The sequence below is a fragment of the Carassius auratus genome, chromosome 40 (genome assembly GCF_003368295.1).
Source record: "Carassius auratus strain Wakin chromosome 40, ASM336829v1, whole genome shotgun sequence".
NCBI lineage: Eukaryota > Metazoa > Chordata > Actinopteri > Cypriniformes > Cyprinidae > Carassius > Carassius auratus.
Window position 1 is genome coordinate 3,353,629 of NC_039282.1, and position 15,328 is coordinate 3,368,956.

The 15,328-nt window shown below is 38.8% G+C and overlaps 1 protein-coding gene across 1 annotated transcript; it reads right to left on the reverse strand.

Moving 5' to 3' along the window:
- Positions 1–1,886: 1,886 nt before the first annotated feature.
- LOC113058256 (polypeptide N-acetylgalactosaminyltransferase 17-like) lies at positions 1,887–13,030 on the reverse strand. The gene is made up of 12 exons (XM_026226011.1): positions 12,472–13,030; positions 11,096–11,378; positions 10,779–10,962; positions 10,501–10,667; positions 9,527–9,701; positions 7,939–8,136; positions 5,515–5,632; positions 5,179–5,364; positions 4,962–5,099; positions 3,744–3,839; positions 3,128–3,289; positions 1,887–3,038 (listed from the first exon to the last, which is right to left on the reverse strand). Exons 1-12 carry the CDS (start codon positions 12,472–12,474, stop codon positions 2,901–2,903), a joined length of 1,848 nt encoding a protein of 615 aa, XP_026081796.1. The 5' UTR covers positions 12,475–13,030; the 3' UTR covers positions 1,887–2,900.
- Between the last annotated feature and the right edge of the window lie 2,298 nt (positions 13,031–15,328).

Here is a 15,328-nt window from a genome sequence, read left to right on the forward strand (position 1 = left end):
TACATTCAGGGCATGGAGCCGAATATTTTTGTAATTATTTGCGAAACGATACGATGCTGCGTTGAAAAAATACAGCATTTTAAAACATAATTCAAAATGGCCGACGCCTAAAATGGCTGACACGGGAAATTTGCATATCATACGACTCGACATGACTCGCTGAATCTAAAGAGACCAGTTGTGTGATTTTTGGCCAAACCATTCAGAAGATATAAGCCAAAATATGCATTTTTCATATCTCCTGACCACTAGGTGGCGCTGTGTCGAAACACTGCAGGTAGTCTCAGGTCATGCTTATTATAACACACACCAAGTTTGGTCTCAATATGCCAAACCGTTGCTGAGATATAGCCTCAAGTGCATTTTTGCGTGCTTTTCGTCAAATTTGTTTACGTGTCATTCGACAATGGTTGGACGAATCAACTTGAATTCCATAACTTTTTGCCAGCATGGTCTGAAGATGATCTGAGCCAATTTTCGTGGCAATCGGACTAACCGTCTAGCACGAGTTCGAAAAAGTAGGTTTTTCGAAAAATTGAAAATAGCGAAAAAACTAAACCTTGCGATTTTTTAATTTTGGGGTTCATTCGACTTGGCATGAGCCAAGGATTCAGAGGAAAAAAGAATTTCCATTTTCTGGCTTACGGTTCAAAAGTTATTAGCATACAAACATTGAAAGTTTGGACAAGTGGTGGCGCTAGAGAGTAGGAGTTAGAGACTTCAAATTAGCTATAGTTAATGTTGGGACTGTCCTCTATCAGTGTGCCAAATTATACAACTTTCCCGCAATCGGTTCTATGGGCTGCCATAGACTTGCGGCGGAAGAAGAAGAAGAAGAAGAAGAAGCAGAATAATAATAACGCCAACGATTACAATAGGTGCCTACGCACCTTCGGTGCTTGGCCCCTAATAAGAACGCCAACAAAAACAAGAGGGTCCTACGCACCTTCGGTGCTTGGCCCCTAATAATAAGAACGCCAACAAAAACAAGAGGGTCCTACGCACCTTCGGTGCTTGGCCCCTAATAACGCCAACGAAAACAATAGGTGCCTACGCACCTTCGGTGCTTGGCCCCTAACAAGCACAACAGTAATTGTGACACATTGCTTGGCATCTGCATAATCGGGAATTTGGCATGAGGGCAAAAAAGTCCCCCTGGCAGATTTTGTTCTTTGTTCAATTTGTTCAGGCAAATTTGTGGCATTAACCAATAGAAAACCTCTCGGTTTGATAGTGACTCCTTGTGATAAAGGACCTTCTCAGCCCGTGAAATTTCACTATTGTGACCGTGCCATAACACAAAATCTCACTGCAGTTAGACTCTACATCCGTTTTTGGGTGATGAGATGCAGAACACTAAAAAAAACTGAAAGTAATTTTTTTTAGCCTAAATATAACGCCATTCTTCACTTATTCACAATCACACATCATCCATGTCTGTAAGCTCTTAGGATGAATAACGAAGTAAATGACCCAGTAATGAAACCATCAATGGTGATGAACTATGGGGGCGTTTCATCTAATTATTTACTCTTGTACTATGAACTACAAAGTCATGATGTGTATTCGAGAGCTATGAACCGCTACGATTACTCACTGCTTCACAGCTTACCATAAAATGAAACAAGCCTCCGATAAAATAAGAGAGCCTCTACAACAAAGTTGCAAATGCATAATAAACAGCGGTTGAATATTTAACAGCTTACATGACTGTGAGTTGTCAGTCACACAGAGTCTGAAGCATCCCAGCAGGAGGTTTGGTTCAGTGCTGGGAGGTCCTCAGAGGGTCCATTAGTATGTTCCTATGGTAAAGTAACAAGTGAGGTACTTATATAGGGCATTTCATTTGCTTTTTAGATTCAGGACACCAAGCACTACAACGCTGCTGTTCATTGTTTTATTCAAATCAGTCCTAGTCAAAATGGAAGACGGTAAGACGGGTGCAACAACATCTGAGGAGACCGTAGTTACATGTGCGGTTTATGACTCATGTAACGTGTGTTCTTATATAACTCAGTCGACAATCCCTGATGATCATTTTTCCTTATTCCTTTCGCCTACATGCTGGCCTTGTTGCTATAGAGTGTGGTTTAAAGTAACAGTAGGACTACTACAGGATCCATTCAACAGCAGATAGAGCTCAATAACCTTAGAATCTGTAAAACTGCACACATATCATCATGTCATTCTATAGTGAAAATAACAATAATGCAATAAATAACATTTGTCCAGAGCAGACAGCTTATTTAAACAGAAAATGCACTGAGATCCATAGCTGCTAACAGTGGGAACTTCAAACTAGAGAATGTAGGAGAAATACAGATATTCAATATTAACTCTAAATAAAGCTATGAACACCTGAACCAGTTTTTTTTTTTTTTTCAGAATAAACACTAAATTTGCATTGACTAACGTTATGAGTACAGTGGTGTACAGAGTATGTGCAGTACAGCAGCTGATCATCTACAATGTTTAAAAGTCATTTTGGTTTCAAGATTTGAGTCAGGTTGCTCTAACGGTTGAACATCAAATATTGCAAACCTAAGGAACTTCAACATACAGTTTATGTGCTTCAAAACCTTTCATTACTGGAGGAACCGTTGGAGTTTTTAACAGTTCTTGCAGGAACTCACGGGCTCCAATGATCCTCAGAAAACTGTCCTTTTATTTTGGAAAGGACGTCTAGAGATTCTCGAGAACCTGCTGTATGTGGTGCTTCTAGTGTCTTTTTGTTTACTTTTGAATTGTGGACTGTAGTAAGACCGAAAGCCCAATGCAAAAATGCAAACATGAACCGCACCCCTTGAGTTCAACAAAACTGGATCCATTTTCCAGTTCCTAAACTTGTTATGGAGGCCAAAAGAGATTAGCAACTCTCTAAGGTCACTGACTCACTACCATTAGTCTCGTTTCATCAAATTCTTGACCGTCCACTTCTGGCCAGTGCAGGGGCGCAGGACCAGAGCATAGCCGAAGTAGACATTAGCCGGCACTACCTCGAGACAGCGTCCTGTAGCTCGGTTGATGATTGCTTTATTCTTCAGGGAGCGAAAATAAAAAAGAATCATTTTAGTGAGCAAAGGCAAAAGGACAACAAAGTGCTCTATATAAAAAGTGATCCATTCACCTGTGCAAAGTGCCAAGTTTTCTGCCGTACACTTGAGACTTTCTCACAATTCAGGAGCTGCGGGTAGCCGCTGATTTTATCGTCCACCACACACCGAGTATCTTCGCCCGTGCTTCCCAGAGGACCCAGGAAAAGATATCCCTCCTTAGTATAGCGACCCAGCTACAAAAGAGACCACGGAGGGGATCATGTGAATGCATTTTATTCAGTGATTTGGTAACTGGGTCACTGAGTCATTCAGGGGCTTTCTGGCACCCTAAGCTGAAGATGTTCGCCAGATAGTTTTTGGCAGTAATGGCTACTTCCATAATGACCATTAATCTATTATAATTATTAGCTGAGGCAAGCTCAAGTGCAGATTTGTAAACTGGTGAAGACTAGATCTAGATTTGATGGTCTCCAGATCGAATTCGATATTAGGAAATAGAGTTTTGTTCTTATTTTGTGACATCTTGTTATTTCATCGCTTAGTTGGCACTGATGAAGCGAATGCGGAGAACTGTGTCATGGAGAGACTCCCTCTAGACGTAACCTATTTGCTGTGTGCAGAGCGAGTAGAGGTTTAGTGGAGGTTAGGTCTGTGGAGATGTGTAGCTGCGAGGAGCTGCGGCTCTACCTGAGGGCCCCAGCCATGGCAGGGGTGCAGAGCTGCCGTGTGGTTTTCCTTTACGCCCTGGTCCACACACAGATGGGTCACATTGGTATTGCGAATCTAGAACACATTCAAAAGAGTTAAAGAGCTGATAGTTTGGCCTGCTTTTTGTTGCGTAATAAGTTATTCTCTTAATATAAAACCTATTTTGAAAAACTTTTTTTTATTATAAGGACCTAAATAAGGATGCAGTGCCTCTCTAAAGTGATGGCATCATTCAAGTCATCATTTACTCAACCTCACAAATGATAAAAAAGCATCCTAAAAATCTCACACAAGTGGCCGTACAATAGCTTTGTGTAAAGAAGAGATTGAAATTTGTTGACTCTAAACACCATAGGTTATGGCGTCACAACGGTCACTAAAATGAAATCAATGCATGATTTAATAATATTTTTGAATGAATGAATAGAAAACTTGAGAGCTCACACTATACTATTGGTTTCAGAAGATATGGAAGAGTCTTACTGATCACTTATGTGACGCTTTTACATTAGTTGCATCCACTTTTTGGAGTTTGACAGCCCTAGTCCGCATTCACTAGCGTGTTCAGTGCCTTTTTCTAAATTGTTTTTTTTTTCATTGAAGAAAGTCAGACAGGTTTGGAAAGACATGAGGGTGAGGAATTGATTTTTGGGTGAAATAACCATTTCACAATAAATAATATAATAATTCTTCTAAAAAAAACTTCTATTTAAAGCTGCAGAAGGTAACTTTTGTCAAAATATATTTTTTTTTACATATTTGTTAAACCTGTCATTATGTCCTGACAGTAGAATATGAGACAGATAATCTGTGAAAAAATCAATCTCCTCTGGCTCCTCCCAGTGGTCCTATTGTCATTTGCATAAATTCATCCGCTCCCGGTAAAAAATAACCAATCAGAGCTGCGGTCCGTAACTTTGTTTGTGTTCAAAATGTAGAAAAATGTATATAATAAGCGAGTACACCATGAATCCGTGTTTTTAGCTTGTCCTGAATCACTAGGGTGCACCTATAATAAGTGTTTATATTCGGACTAATTTAGATTGCTTCGGGGTACCGCGGCGGAGTAACCCAGTACCTTTGTGATTCTTCATAGACATAAACAGAGAGAAGTAGTTCCGGCTACGATGTTCTTCCGCAAGACGCAAGCAGTTCTGTTCTGTGACCGCACCTTTAGTCATTTAATGTGGCACTCACCTCTCCGTAAAAGAGAGTGTTGTTGTATCTCCTCATCTCTGGATAGATATTGTCAAGGTACCACTCAAAGCTTTTGCACTGGAGTCTTTTCCTGAGCGCTAGTCTCTGGGATATGTCTCCATAATCAATGCCATGGTTCTGTATGGACAAAGAAAGGGAATTTACAAAGTAGTATACTAATTATTATTATAATACTGCAAATATATCAAGTGCTTACCTTCACTGGGAGGTTCCATGCCAAATAGACATTAGATTTGTATTGGTCCATCCAGACTTCTGCCACCCGAAGTGCATTGCGTCTAGTGTGAAAGGCGATGTTACTGTGGTAGGGCTTTTTTGTTCTAGCAATATGGGCCACTCTGGAACAAGGCAGAACCTCCATGCTTCCCCCACACAGCCAAACCTGGGATTTGAAAATACACATACACCTATCAAACTTCAGTTCTGGCAATATTTTAGAAGAGAATTCAAATGAAGGCTCTGTGCACTGAGCGCAGGGAGGCTCAGTTATGAATGCTCTACTTTAGCGGAGGGATGTGGGTGGCATACTAACCCTGATTCCCAGCTCTATATTTTCGCCTCCATACACGTCCATCCCTGCGTCCAGTAGGCCCAACTCCCCAAAGTATTCCCGGTTTACCACAAAAGAGCAGCCTATCATTGCAGGCGTCCTAAAATACAGATTTTACATTTTCACAAGTTTCCTCTGTGATATACTGAATAATTAATGAAAAAATAATGAGTGTCAATATTGAAAAAATAATTATAAATAGCTGAAAATAATTTAATATATTGAAATTAGTGGCACTGTAAAATATATATTTTAACTAAATAATGTATTTTACTTTTATATTTTATATATGTTTTTATGTTGAAACTGTACTGTACACTTTGCATCAAGCAACATTTTAACATTTCATAGATTTCATAGATTTAAATTGAAATGTTTTCTCAGTTTTCTTTTTTTTTCATAACCATGCAAATGGTCATAGTGCAGTCCACAGCAATGCCAAATGTGCACAGTGTGAAACAATGTTGTGCTAGAATATTATGGAGAGTTGTTTAGCAACACAAAACCAATCACAAACCAAACAATGCCAACATCATTAAATATGAATATACTTTACTGTACAGTCGCATACACTTTCAGTGAACTCTAGCTTCAGCCTTTGAGTGAAACATTTAAAAATGATCCTGTGTATTTCCCTCCAATTCTTTTTTGTATGTTTCAGAGGATCGAAGACAACCAGATCAGATACACAGGTCCTTCTCAGAATATTAGCATATTGATAAAAGCTCATTATTTTCCATAATGTAATGATAAAAATTAAACTTTCATATATTTTAGATTCATTTTACACCAACTGAAATATTTCAGGTCTTTTATTGTTTTAATACTGATGATTTTGGCACACAGCTCATGAAAACCCAAAATTCTCAAAAAATTAGCATATGATGAAAAGGTTCTCTAAACGAGCTATTAACCTAATCATCTGAATCAACTAATTAACTCTAAACACCTGCAAAAGATTCCTGAGGCTTTTAAAATCTCCCAGCCTGGTTCATTACTCAAAACCGTAATAAGGGGTAAGACTGCCGACCTGACTGCTGTCCAGAAGGCCATCATTGACACCCTCAAGCGAGAGGGTAAGACACAGAAAGACATTTCTGAATGAATAGGCTGTTCCCAGAGTGCTGTATCAAGGCACCTCAGTGGGAAGTCTGTGGGAAGGAAAAAGTGTGGCAAAAAACGGTGCACAACGAGAAGAGGTGACCGGACCCTGAGGAAGATTGTGGAGAAGGACCGATTCCAGACCTTGGGGGACCTGTGGAAGCAGTGGACTGAGTCTGGAGTAGAAACATCCAGAGCCACCGTGCACAGGTGTGTGCAGGAAATGGGCTACATTTTTCGGATGAAAGCATATTTTGCATGTCATTCGGAAATCAAGGTGCCAGAGTCTGGAGGAAGACTGGGGAGAAGGAAATGCCAAAATGCCTGAAGTCCAGTGTCAAGTACCCACAGTCAGTGATGGTCTGGGGTGCCATGTCAGCTGCTGGTGTTGGTCCACTGTGTTTTATCAAGGGCAGGGTCAATGCAGCTAGCTATCAGGAGATTTTGGAGCACTTCATGCTTCCATCTGCTAAAAAGCTTTATGGAGTTAAAGATTTCGTTTTTCATCATGACCTGGCACCTGCTCACAGTGCCAAAACCACTGGTAAATGGTTTACTGACCATGGTATTACTGTGCTCAATTGGCCTGCCAACTCTCCTGACCTGAACCCCATAGAGAATCTGTAGGATATTGTGATAAGAAAGTTGAGAGACGCAAGACCCAACACTCTGGATGAGCTTAAGGCCGCTATCGAAGCATCCTGGGCCTCCATAACACCTCAGCAGTGCCACAGGCTGATTGCCTCCTTGCCACGCCGCATTGAAGCAGTCATTTCTGCAAAAGGATTCCCGACCAAGTATTGAGTGCATAACTGAACATAATTATTTTAAAGTTGACTTTTTTGGATTAAAAACACTTTTCTTTTATTGGTTGAATGAAATATGCTAATTTTTTTAGATTTGGGTTTTTCATGAGCTGTGTGCCAAAATCATCAGTATTAAAACAATAAAAGACCTGAAATATTTCATTTGGTGTGCAATGAATCTAAAATATATGAAAGTTTAATTTTTATCATTACATTATGGAAAATAATGAACTTTTATCACAATATGCTCATTTTTTTAGAAGGACCTGTATAATGTGACAATCAAATCCTGCTATAAAGAGGGTCTCTCTGTGTGCTGTACATATCCTATCAGTGTTATGAACCTTGTAAATATGTATATATTTGTGGCTTATGTTAAAGTTCACAAGTAGAGTGTGAAATCTTGGCTACCCAAGATTACTTACTAACCCAAAGTGAATGAAAAACATGAAAACCCGGAACTGCGTTCTGAATGGATGAAGGTTCAGTAGGATCCTACCTGATAGGTGCAGAAGTGTCTCCTTCATCCCACCACTGTTTCGGTGGGCTGATATACATACACCAGAGCTCCCAGTTAAAGCCGTGGCCTGAGTTTTCATAGCGTTCCAGCTCAAACGTCTCGTCTTTAATGTTATCTATGGAGGGCAGTATGATCCTCTTGTGGTTCTCCTTGATTCTAGACAAAACTGGTTCAGCCCTGACAAGGGGATGTAGAGGTTAGATTTCATTATACAATCAATCCTAGCTGTATTGCACAGTGCTAATAACACTACTTCAGCTCTGCTGTGGTGCTAAAGCTAATCCTGGCTTGTGAATCTTTAGGCTAGTTTCTCACCTCATAAATACTAAATACTTTAATTAAACTTTATACATGCTAGTTTCCATGAAAGTGTTCAAGATATATATTTTTATTAATACTGGAGCTGCCAGTTTGCTAAGTTTCAAATCTTAATCAAAGTTTTCAGTCACTCCTTCAACTAGACTATATCCGTGGACTTATGTAGGGAATAGTGAATGAGGTTATAATGGGCGATTACAAACGATTACAGGTGTATACAGTAATGCACCTCAGCTGAACACTTGTGATCAGATCACTGAAAATGCATCTTAATACCATCAACAGAGCCAAAAACATTCATTTTGCCATAATTTTCACTAATTTAAATTTATTGCTTTCATTGTTTTTGACCCATGTCATCTTGTATTCTAATACATAGGCTTTTATGATACCACAATTAAAAAATTAAAAACAGTTACATTTTAAAATAAAAAATGTCCAATTTCAATTTCAAACATTAACAGTCTGTAATTAAGAACAATGAAGAAATGACAAGAAATAGCACAAATAAATTAAAATAATAAATTAAAATTTGTATGCGTTCAGGTGAAGAAATTAAAAATCAAATGTTAGATAGCATCGCATATTCTTCAGAATATAATTGAATATAGATTAATCTTTGTGCAAAGGTTATTCAGTCAAAAGCAGTAATTGAATTTGTCTCTCACTCTCTCTCTCTTTTCTGGATTAAGGACAGCAGCTGGTAAATTAGATGCTGTCACTTTAAGAGACAATGCATGGATCCAGTATAACGATACACATCTGATTTCTTTCTCAATTGTTTAAGTTCACTTAAGACATAATCAACCGTTTTTGAGAATCCTCTCTCACGATGGGTATCGCAACATACGTTTGTATGTATTTGTCTGTTCAAGTGCAAGAAGACGTGGAAAGAAACGCAATCCAAGGCTCGCATGTTACATGAGATGTGGCTTTCTGTGTACAGAGGGCCGATCGGGACAGTGACAAATCCGACAACTTTCCCTAACATTTTTCCTGACTTTAACACCTGAGATTAATGTATGAAATCACATATTTACAGACCCTCCACTTGAAATCCAATGTCACAAGAGACATATCTGAGACACATATGATTTTATTGGCTATAAACCGCTATCTGTCTCAGCTAAACAGTTCAGTTTAAATCACCCAAGACGGAGGTTACAGTAGGTGTAAACAAGGCATGTGGAGTCGAGGTGTGACCCTCTATAAAACAGGCAGCATAGTGTAGCAAGTGCTAGATTCTCACCATGCAGGCGTGAACTCAACATGGGCATCAAAGAAGCCAGTCACCTCCCCAGTGGCCGCTTTCCAACCCTCGATGCGAGCACGGATGAGGCCCTCTCTCTTCTGATTGCGCACTATTTTGATAAGACCCGGGTAGCGCTTGTTGACATACTCCTCCAGTGGCCCTTTCAGTTGTACTGTCATGCATAAACACACACATAAACGGTAAAGAGGGAGAAATCTTGTTTCATGGTGCATGTGTGTTCGTCGCTGTGTTTAAACCAGACCAGAGGGAACGTGTCTCCTATGCCAAAACTCTTCCGTGCCTTTGATGTGTGCTACAGGGATCTACACCATCCCCCTGGAAAACACGTACTTGGAAAGTGTTCCCTATCCCCGTGTTAAACACTGTCGTCTACATTCCCGAATGACAAACCTTGAATCACTGACATTATGAGGACAGAAATGGGTGTGCTGCTCGCCTGCCCCCTCATTTTAGCAAATGCAGGCTTTTCCCCCTGCGCTGATGGACTGTTGGTCCTCAGCCACTGGCTCATGTGAACAATACGATGGAAATTGAACTGTCTCTCTGAGAAGGCCTGAGCACACCCTTGGATACAATAGACAAGCATGGCCATGCGCAACGTGAGCAAAGAGTGCTTGGCAAACTATCCAGATTATCAGTGTTGACACTCACGCTCAAATACAACACAATGGATTAAACCCTGCCAGAATGGTTTATAAAACTAGATTTTTGCATTTTATTTGGCTCTGTGGTTTCTAAGGTGTTCTGAGTGGGGTTTAGTCCATTGTTATGTGACTGCTGTGCGTTTGGGATGAGTATTTAATGGATTCTTACAGGTCTAAGGCCAAAGAACCCACCCATCTAATGGTATGTTCAAGTCCACTAGGAAAGATAATATTTGTAGGTTTAATGCACATCTAAATATGATTTTGTACAGTGTAATTTAGAGACAAAGTTCTCTTGTTTCTCACCGTCATCGCTGTTGTCATCCACCAAGATGATTTCCTTTAGGAGATGAGCTGGTGTGTGGTTGACAGCTGAATGGACTGAACGTAGGATGACAGACATTGCCTCATTTACAAAGATGAAGATGATGGAGATCTGGGGCAGGTCACGGGAATAAAAGGCCTTTTTGCATCTATAAAAACACACATTCGTGGATACACACAGAGCCTCTTGTAGCTTTGAAGCTATAGGTTTTTGTATAGATATTTTCGGGGTAAAAATAAAAAAGGCCAGTGACACTCACTTGCTGGGGCGATAATCTGGAATAGATCTATCCAGAGAGATTTTGTCACTCAGAAATGCATTGTAGCCATATTTCTCCCTCAGGTATTTGGCCTCCTTTTCTTCCTCTGGCGTAAGTGTTGCTGGTAGACCTCCTCTACCTCGGCCTCCAAAACCTTCAATGAGTCCAAGAGACTTGGACAAACCTATTCAACACAAATGACTCAATTAAATGGCTATTTTGTTCTGTAAAAGGGCATTTTAGTGAATAATACTACATCATTCTTTACATATTTTTTGGTATTTCTACTTTGTGGGGTTGCAGCGATAAAAAGTTACCATTCAGTTGTCTGTACACCACATCTTCCAATGATCCCAGTCTTTTTAAGAGCACATCATTAGTGATGCTGGTCTCCTGAGCAGATCCATTCAGATGCATCTGTCCTCTCACATCAGCAGCTGCTGCCAGTTGACCAACAACTTTGGTTGTGCGTAAATTGCACTTGCCCCAAAAAGTGATGAAGCCGGCCACCGTTAAAGCATTCAGCACCAGTAAGATTTTCCATCTTCTCATCACAAAGGCCATGAAAGATTTCGGTGTTCGGAATCCAGCGAGTCGCATCTTAAAAACATTCAATAAATGTAACTTGTGATGTGCACTGAACTGATGGAAACTGTAAGCTGTTAGCTGTAAGCTGCTCTAATTTTATTGATAGATACAGTAATACAGACAGGAAATCAACAGGAGGCATAGGGGACTAGATTATTACCTGGGCTGGATTTATACCCAGGTCTACCAGGTTGGTCCAAATGTTATAATTGATTCATCATCAACGAAATAAATGTACATTTACGCCGTTAAACAGACTGCGAAATACCATATCATAAATGCCGGCACTACTTTCGTGTGTCTCGTATCACTCCGCCGTCTCTCACTCTCTCTCTCTGGTCATTCAAGCGCAAATTTGAATAATTAAGGGACTTTATCTTTCGACTTGTAACGGTTAATAACTATGCTAAATTGGTCTCGGAGTACTTCAGTAAGCTATTACTTTCACAGTGAACATAAAACTTTTGATAGGCTACATGACTAGATGTTCAGATCCACGAACCGGACTTGAAGTTAAGAAATTTTCGGTATGACTTTAGGTCATTATATTATGAATAATAATATATACGTTCATATTTAAATATAAAAAAAATATCTTATCTGATTTTAATCTACAAATAACAAAATAATTGAACTAAGATCAATATTTCCATTGCCGATTGCACTGTACAGTTGTAGCTGTCGCAAAATGTTAGTTGATATGACCGACTGACCGTATACATTCATTTTTCATATATATACATATTTACTTTTTTTTCTTTTTTTATAATTCTCTACATCTTTTGATGTTTCTATAGCTTATTCATAATTTCACATTTTATTTCCTAAAATAATTTCTGCTATATTTTTCTTTCAAAAAAAATGCTTTTATGCCGCCAGTATAGGCGCCTTTTCGTGTCACCCAAAAATATGTTCAAGGTAGCTGGCAGCTCACTAGGTTTTGAGACACAACAGATTCTGGAAATCAGACATACATTTTATGAATCACAACCAACTAACCACCAGCAAATATCACTGACAACTTGAATCAGCCTGCGTAGGCTATGTTTGATGCTTGTTATTTGATCTAGGCTATTTTATTTAAACATTTACCACAACAACTTACCATTTTCGACCGGTAAAATGCATTCTGAACATAGAGTCCTCCTTTGCGCTTTCATCCGTATTCATATGTTCTTATGAATAAACTCCACATGGGAAATTGGTTTACATACTTCAAAGACTCAAAGCAAAGGATCCCAAACTGCAGTCATTCATCACAAGACAGATCTGCCAGTCAAATCTAAGAGGTCTTCAGTGACTAACACAGCTGTTCTTGGCTGGAAATTATGTCAGGAGAGGTTTCGAGAAGTCGGACTTAACGGGTGTGTTTGCCCTGGATGTGCAGAAGTATGTGAGATGCCTCCACACGCAACATCATCTCCAGCCGGATTCATCCACAGCACGCGCAGTGCTTATTATAAACCATATTTCATATCCTGCTGTCATGTGACGCTGATCGTTGATCCACGAGCATCCCGCATCTCGTGCCATCCACACTGTTTTCTGCAGTTATTCTGCCCTGTGAGATCGTTTTGTCCACATAATGCTGGATAGCGCCTCGGCTGAGACTGATGGAAAACGCGGAGTGGATGCAGCACGTGGAGCAGATGCGTGGGATTAAAGAGCTGCTCACGCGCGCGCCACTTAACTCTGTTCACCTACTTGGACGATACCAAAACGTCATATATATGCAAAGTAGACACAGAAATACTTAGAGACTTAATATAATGTGTGTTTCTATAGTCTGTTAGTTAATATGATTTTTACGACAGATTATAGGATTGAAAGGGATAGTAGCCAACACCCAACAATGTACAAATGAAAATAGCTAATTTGAGGCACCATTTGGGGCAACCCTCGGGAGAACCTCTATGCACCTTTATGGATTATTATGATATTAGGGTTTGGTTCGCTTCCCTGGACATCCTGAAATTGAAAACAATAGATCTCATTCACTAACCATGCCTATTCATAAATTTGTGTTTGAAGCCAGCATACAAACATTTCCAGAGATGAGATATAATCAATTCAATGATTAATGAATGAGAGCCATTTTGCCTAAATATAGATTTCTATCTCATTTGCACTACACATCACCCAAACTCTACCTCAATGACATTAAATGTTATTGCATCTTGTAAATGTTATTAAAGCTTCTGCAATGTGTATCTTGATGCATAATGATTAAATATATGCAAGCCAGAATGAAAATTGAGTGCTGTGAGGGTGAGTAAACGATGACCAGTATTGCAAGATCCATTTTTGCTTAATTTGATAAAGCAAGTAACTTAAAAAAAAAAACTAATAAGTGAAAATTAAAAACAAAATGTAATTAAACTTTTTTTTTTTTTTTTTTTTTGATTTTTTTTTTTTTTAGACCTGGTTATTCATTTCTTATTCAAGATTTGGCAAGATTGATGATAACAGAATTTTGATTTTTGGATAAACTATTCCTTTAGAACAAGTTTAGGCAAGCATGCTTTATTTGTGGCACAGCAGGGATCGTTTTATTCACAGAGGAGGAGATGGGGCTTAATTTTGCATTTTTGAAGTTGTTATAGGAGCATCACATCTGATAATCACGTTTTTTGAATATCCATTTTGCCCTTCACTCATAAGCATTGTATTACAACGTTAGCCCAAAATACCAAGATACTTTTACAGTACCAGTGAAATCTGACCCTAATTCTATGCCTAAAGTATCCAGAAAATGTTTATGGTTCATAGTATTTGCTCGTATGAAAATTCTGAAGGTTTATTTAAGGCTGCCACTATCAATGTACATTACTCATTGCTATATGGGTTTAGTGGCTTTCCTCTCTGTTGCACCTTTACATTTCGTGAGTTTAGGAGGAAATAGGTCACCCAGATAGCCCAAGGAACTGATGTGCCGGGACGCATAGTGATAACTTGGTAGATCTCACCACACTCACATTATTCCCTCTCTGCATGTCGAGTCCTCGCACAACTGCATCATTGGACCCCCGGCTCTTCTACAGGACTGACATTCTTGTTCTTGATTATTCGATAAACAGGAAGTGGCATAATGAGGTTAAATATGGAATACAAAGATGAAAGTAAGGAACCAAATACATGACAACTAAAAATAATTCAGGGAGCCACACCCATAACAACATTATCATCTGGCTGCATGCATGTTTTGATGAAAATATTGTGTTTTATGCTTATGTTTATTAGTTAACATGAAATCAAAATTTTGCAAATATTCATCTTCTGGTCTTATAGGAATGGTGATTTATCAGCGTACATTATTTCCAAGGCATGATGTGGGGAAAAAAAACAAGACATCATGGTCACATTAATTAAGAATTCATCTTAAATTAAGTAAATCGTAACAATATTAAAGGGGAAATCAATTAGTACAATGTCACCACTGTACAACTACGAGAAAACAAATAAGTACAATATGTCCATGATTTAACTAGAACTATATATTTTTTTAAATAAAACTTAAAAAATGCTGAATACCTCGATCCAATGGATCCTCTGCAGTGAACGGGTGCCGTCAAAATGAGAGTGCAAACAGCTGATAAAAACATCATAATAATTCACAAGTAATCCACACCATGTAAAGAGTCAAGAGGCATTTATTTATCATTTGCATAGTTAACACTGGGGAAAACTGGCCATTGAAATGAGACAATAACATGACCATACATAAAAAAAACACCACTCCATCAATTTATATCTTATAAAATGAAAATCTGCATGTTTATAATAAATAAATCCATCAAGAAATTTTAATTTTAAACTGTTGCTTCCAGTCCATAATCCATAATTAATGCTTCCTCCAGTGAAAAAGTTCATACCCTGTTGTATGAATCCACACATTGTTCACAAATGTTTTGGGCTGTTTTTACTACGGTGCATATTTCTCTCCTGATTCTGATAAAAAAAAA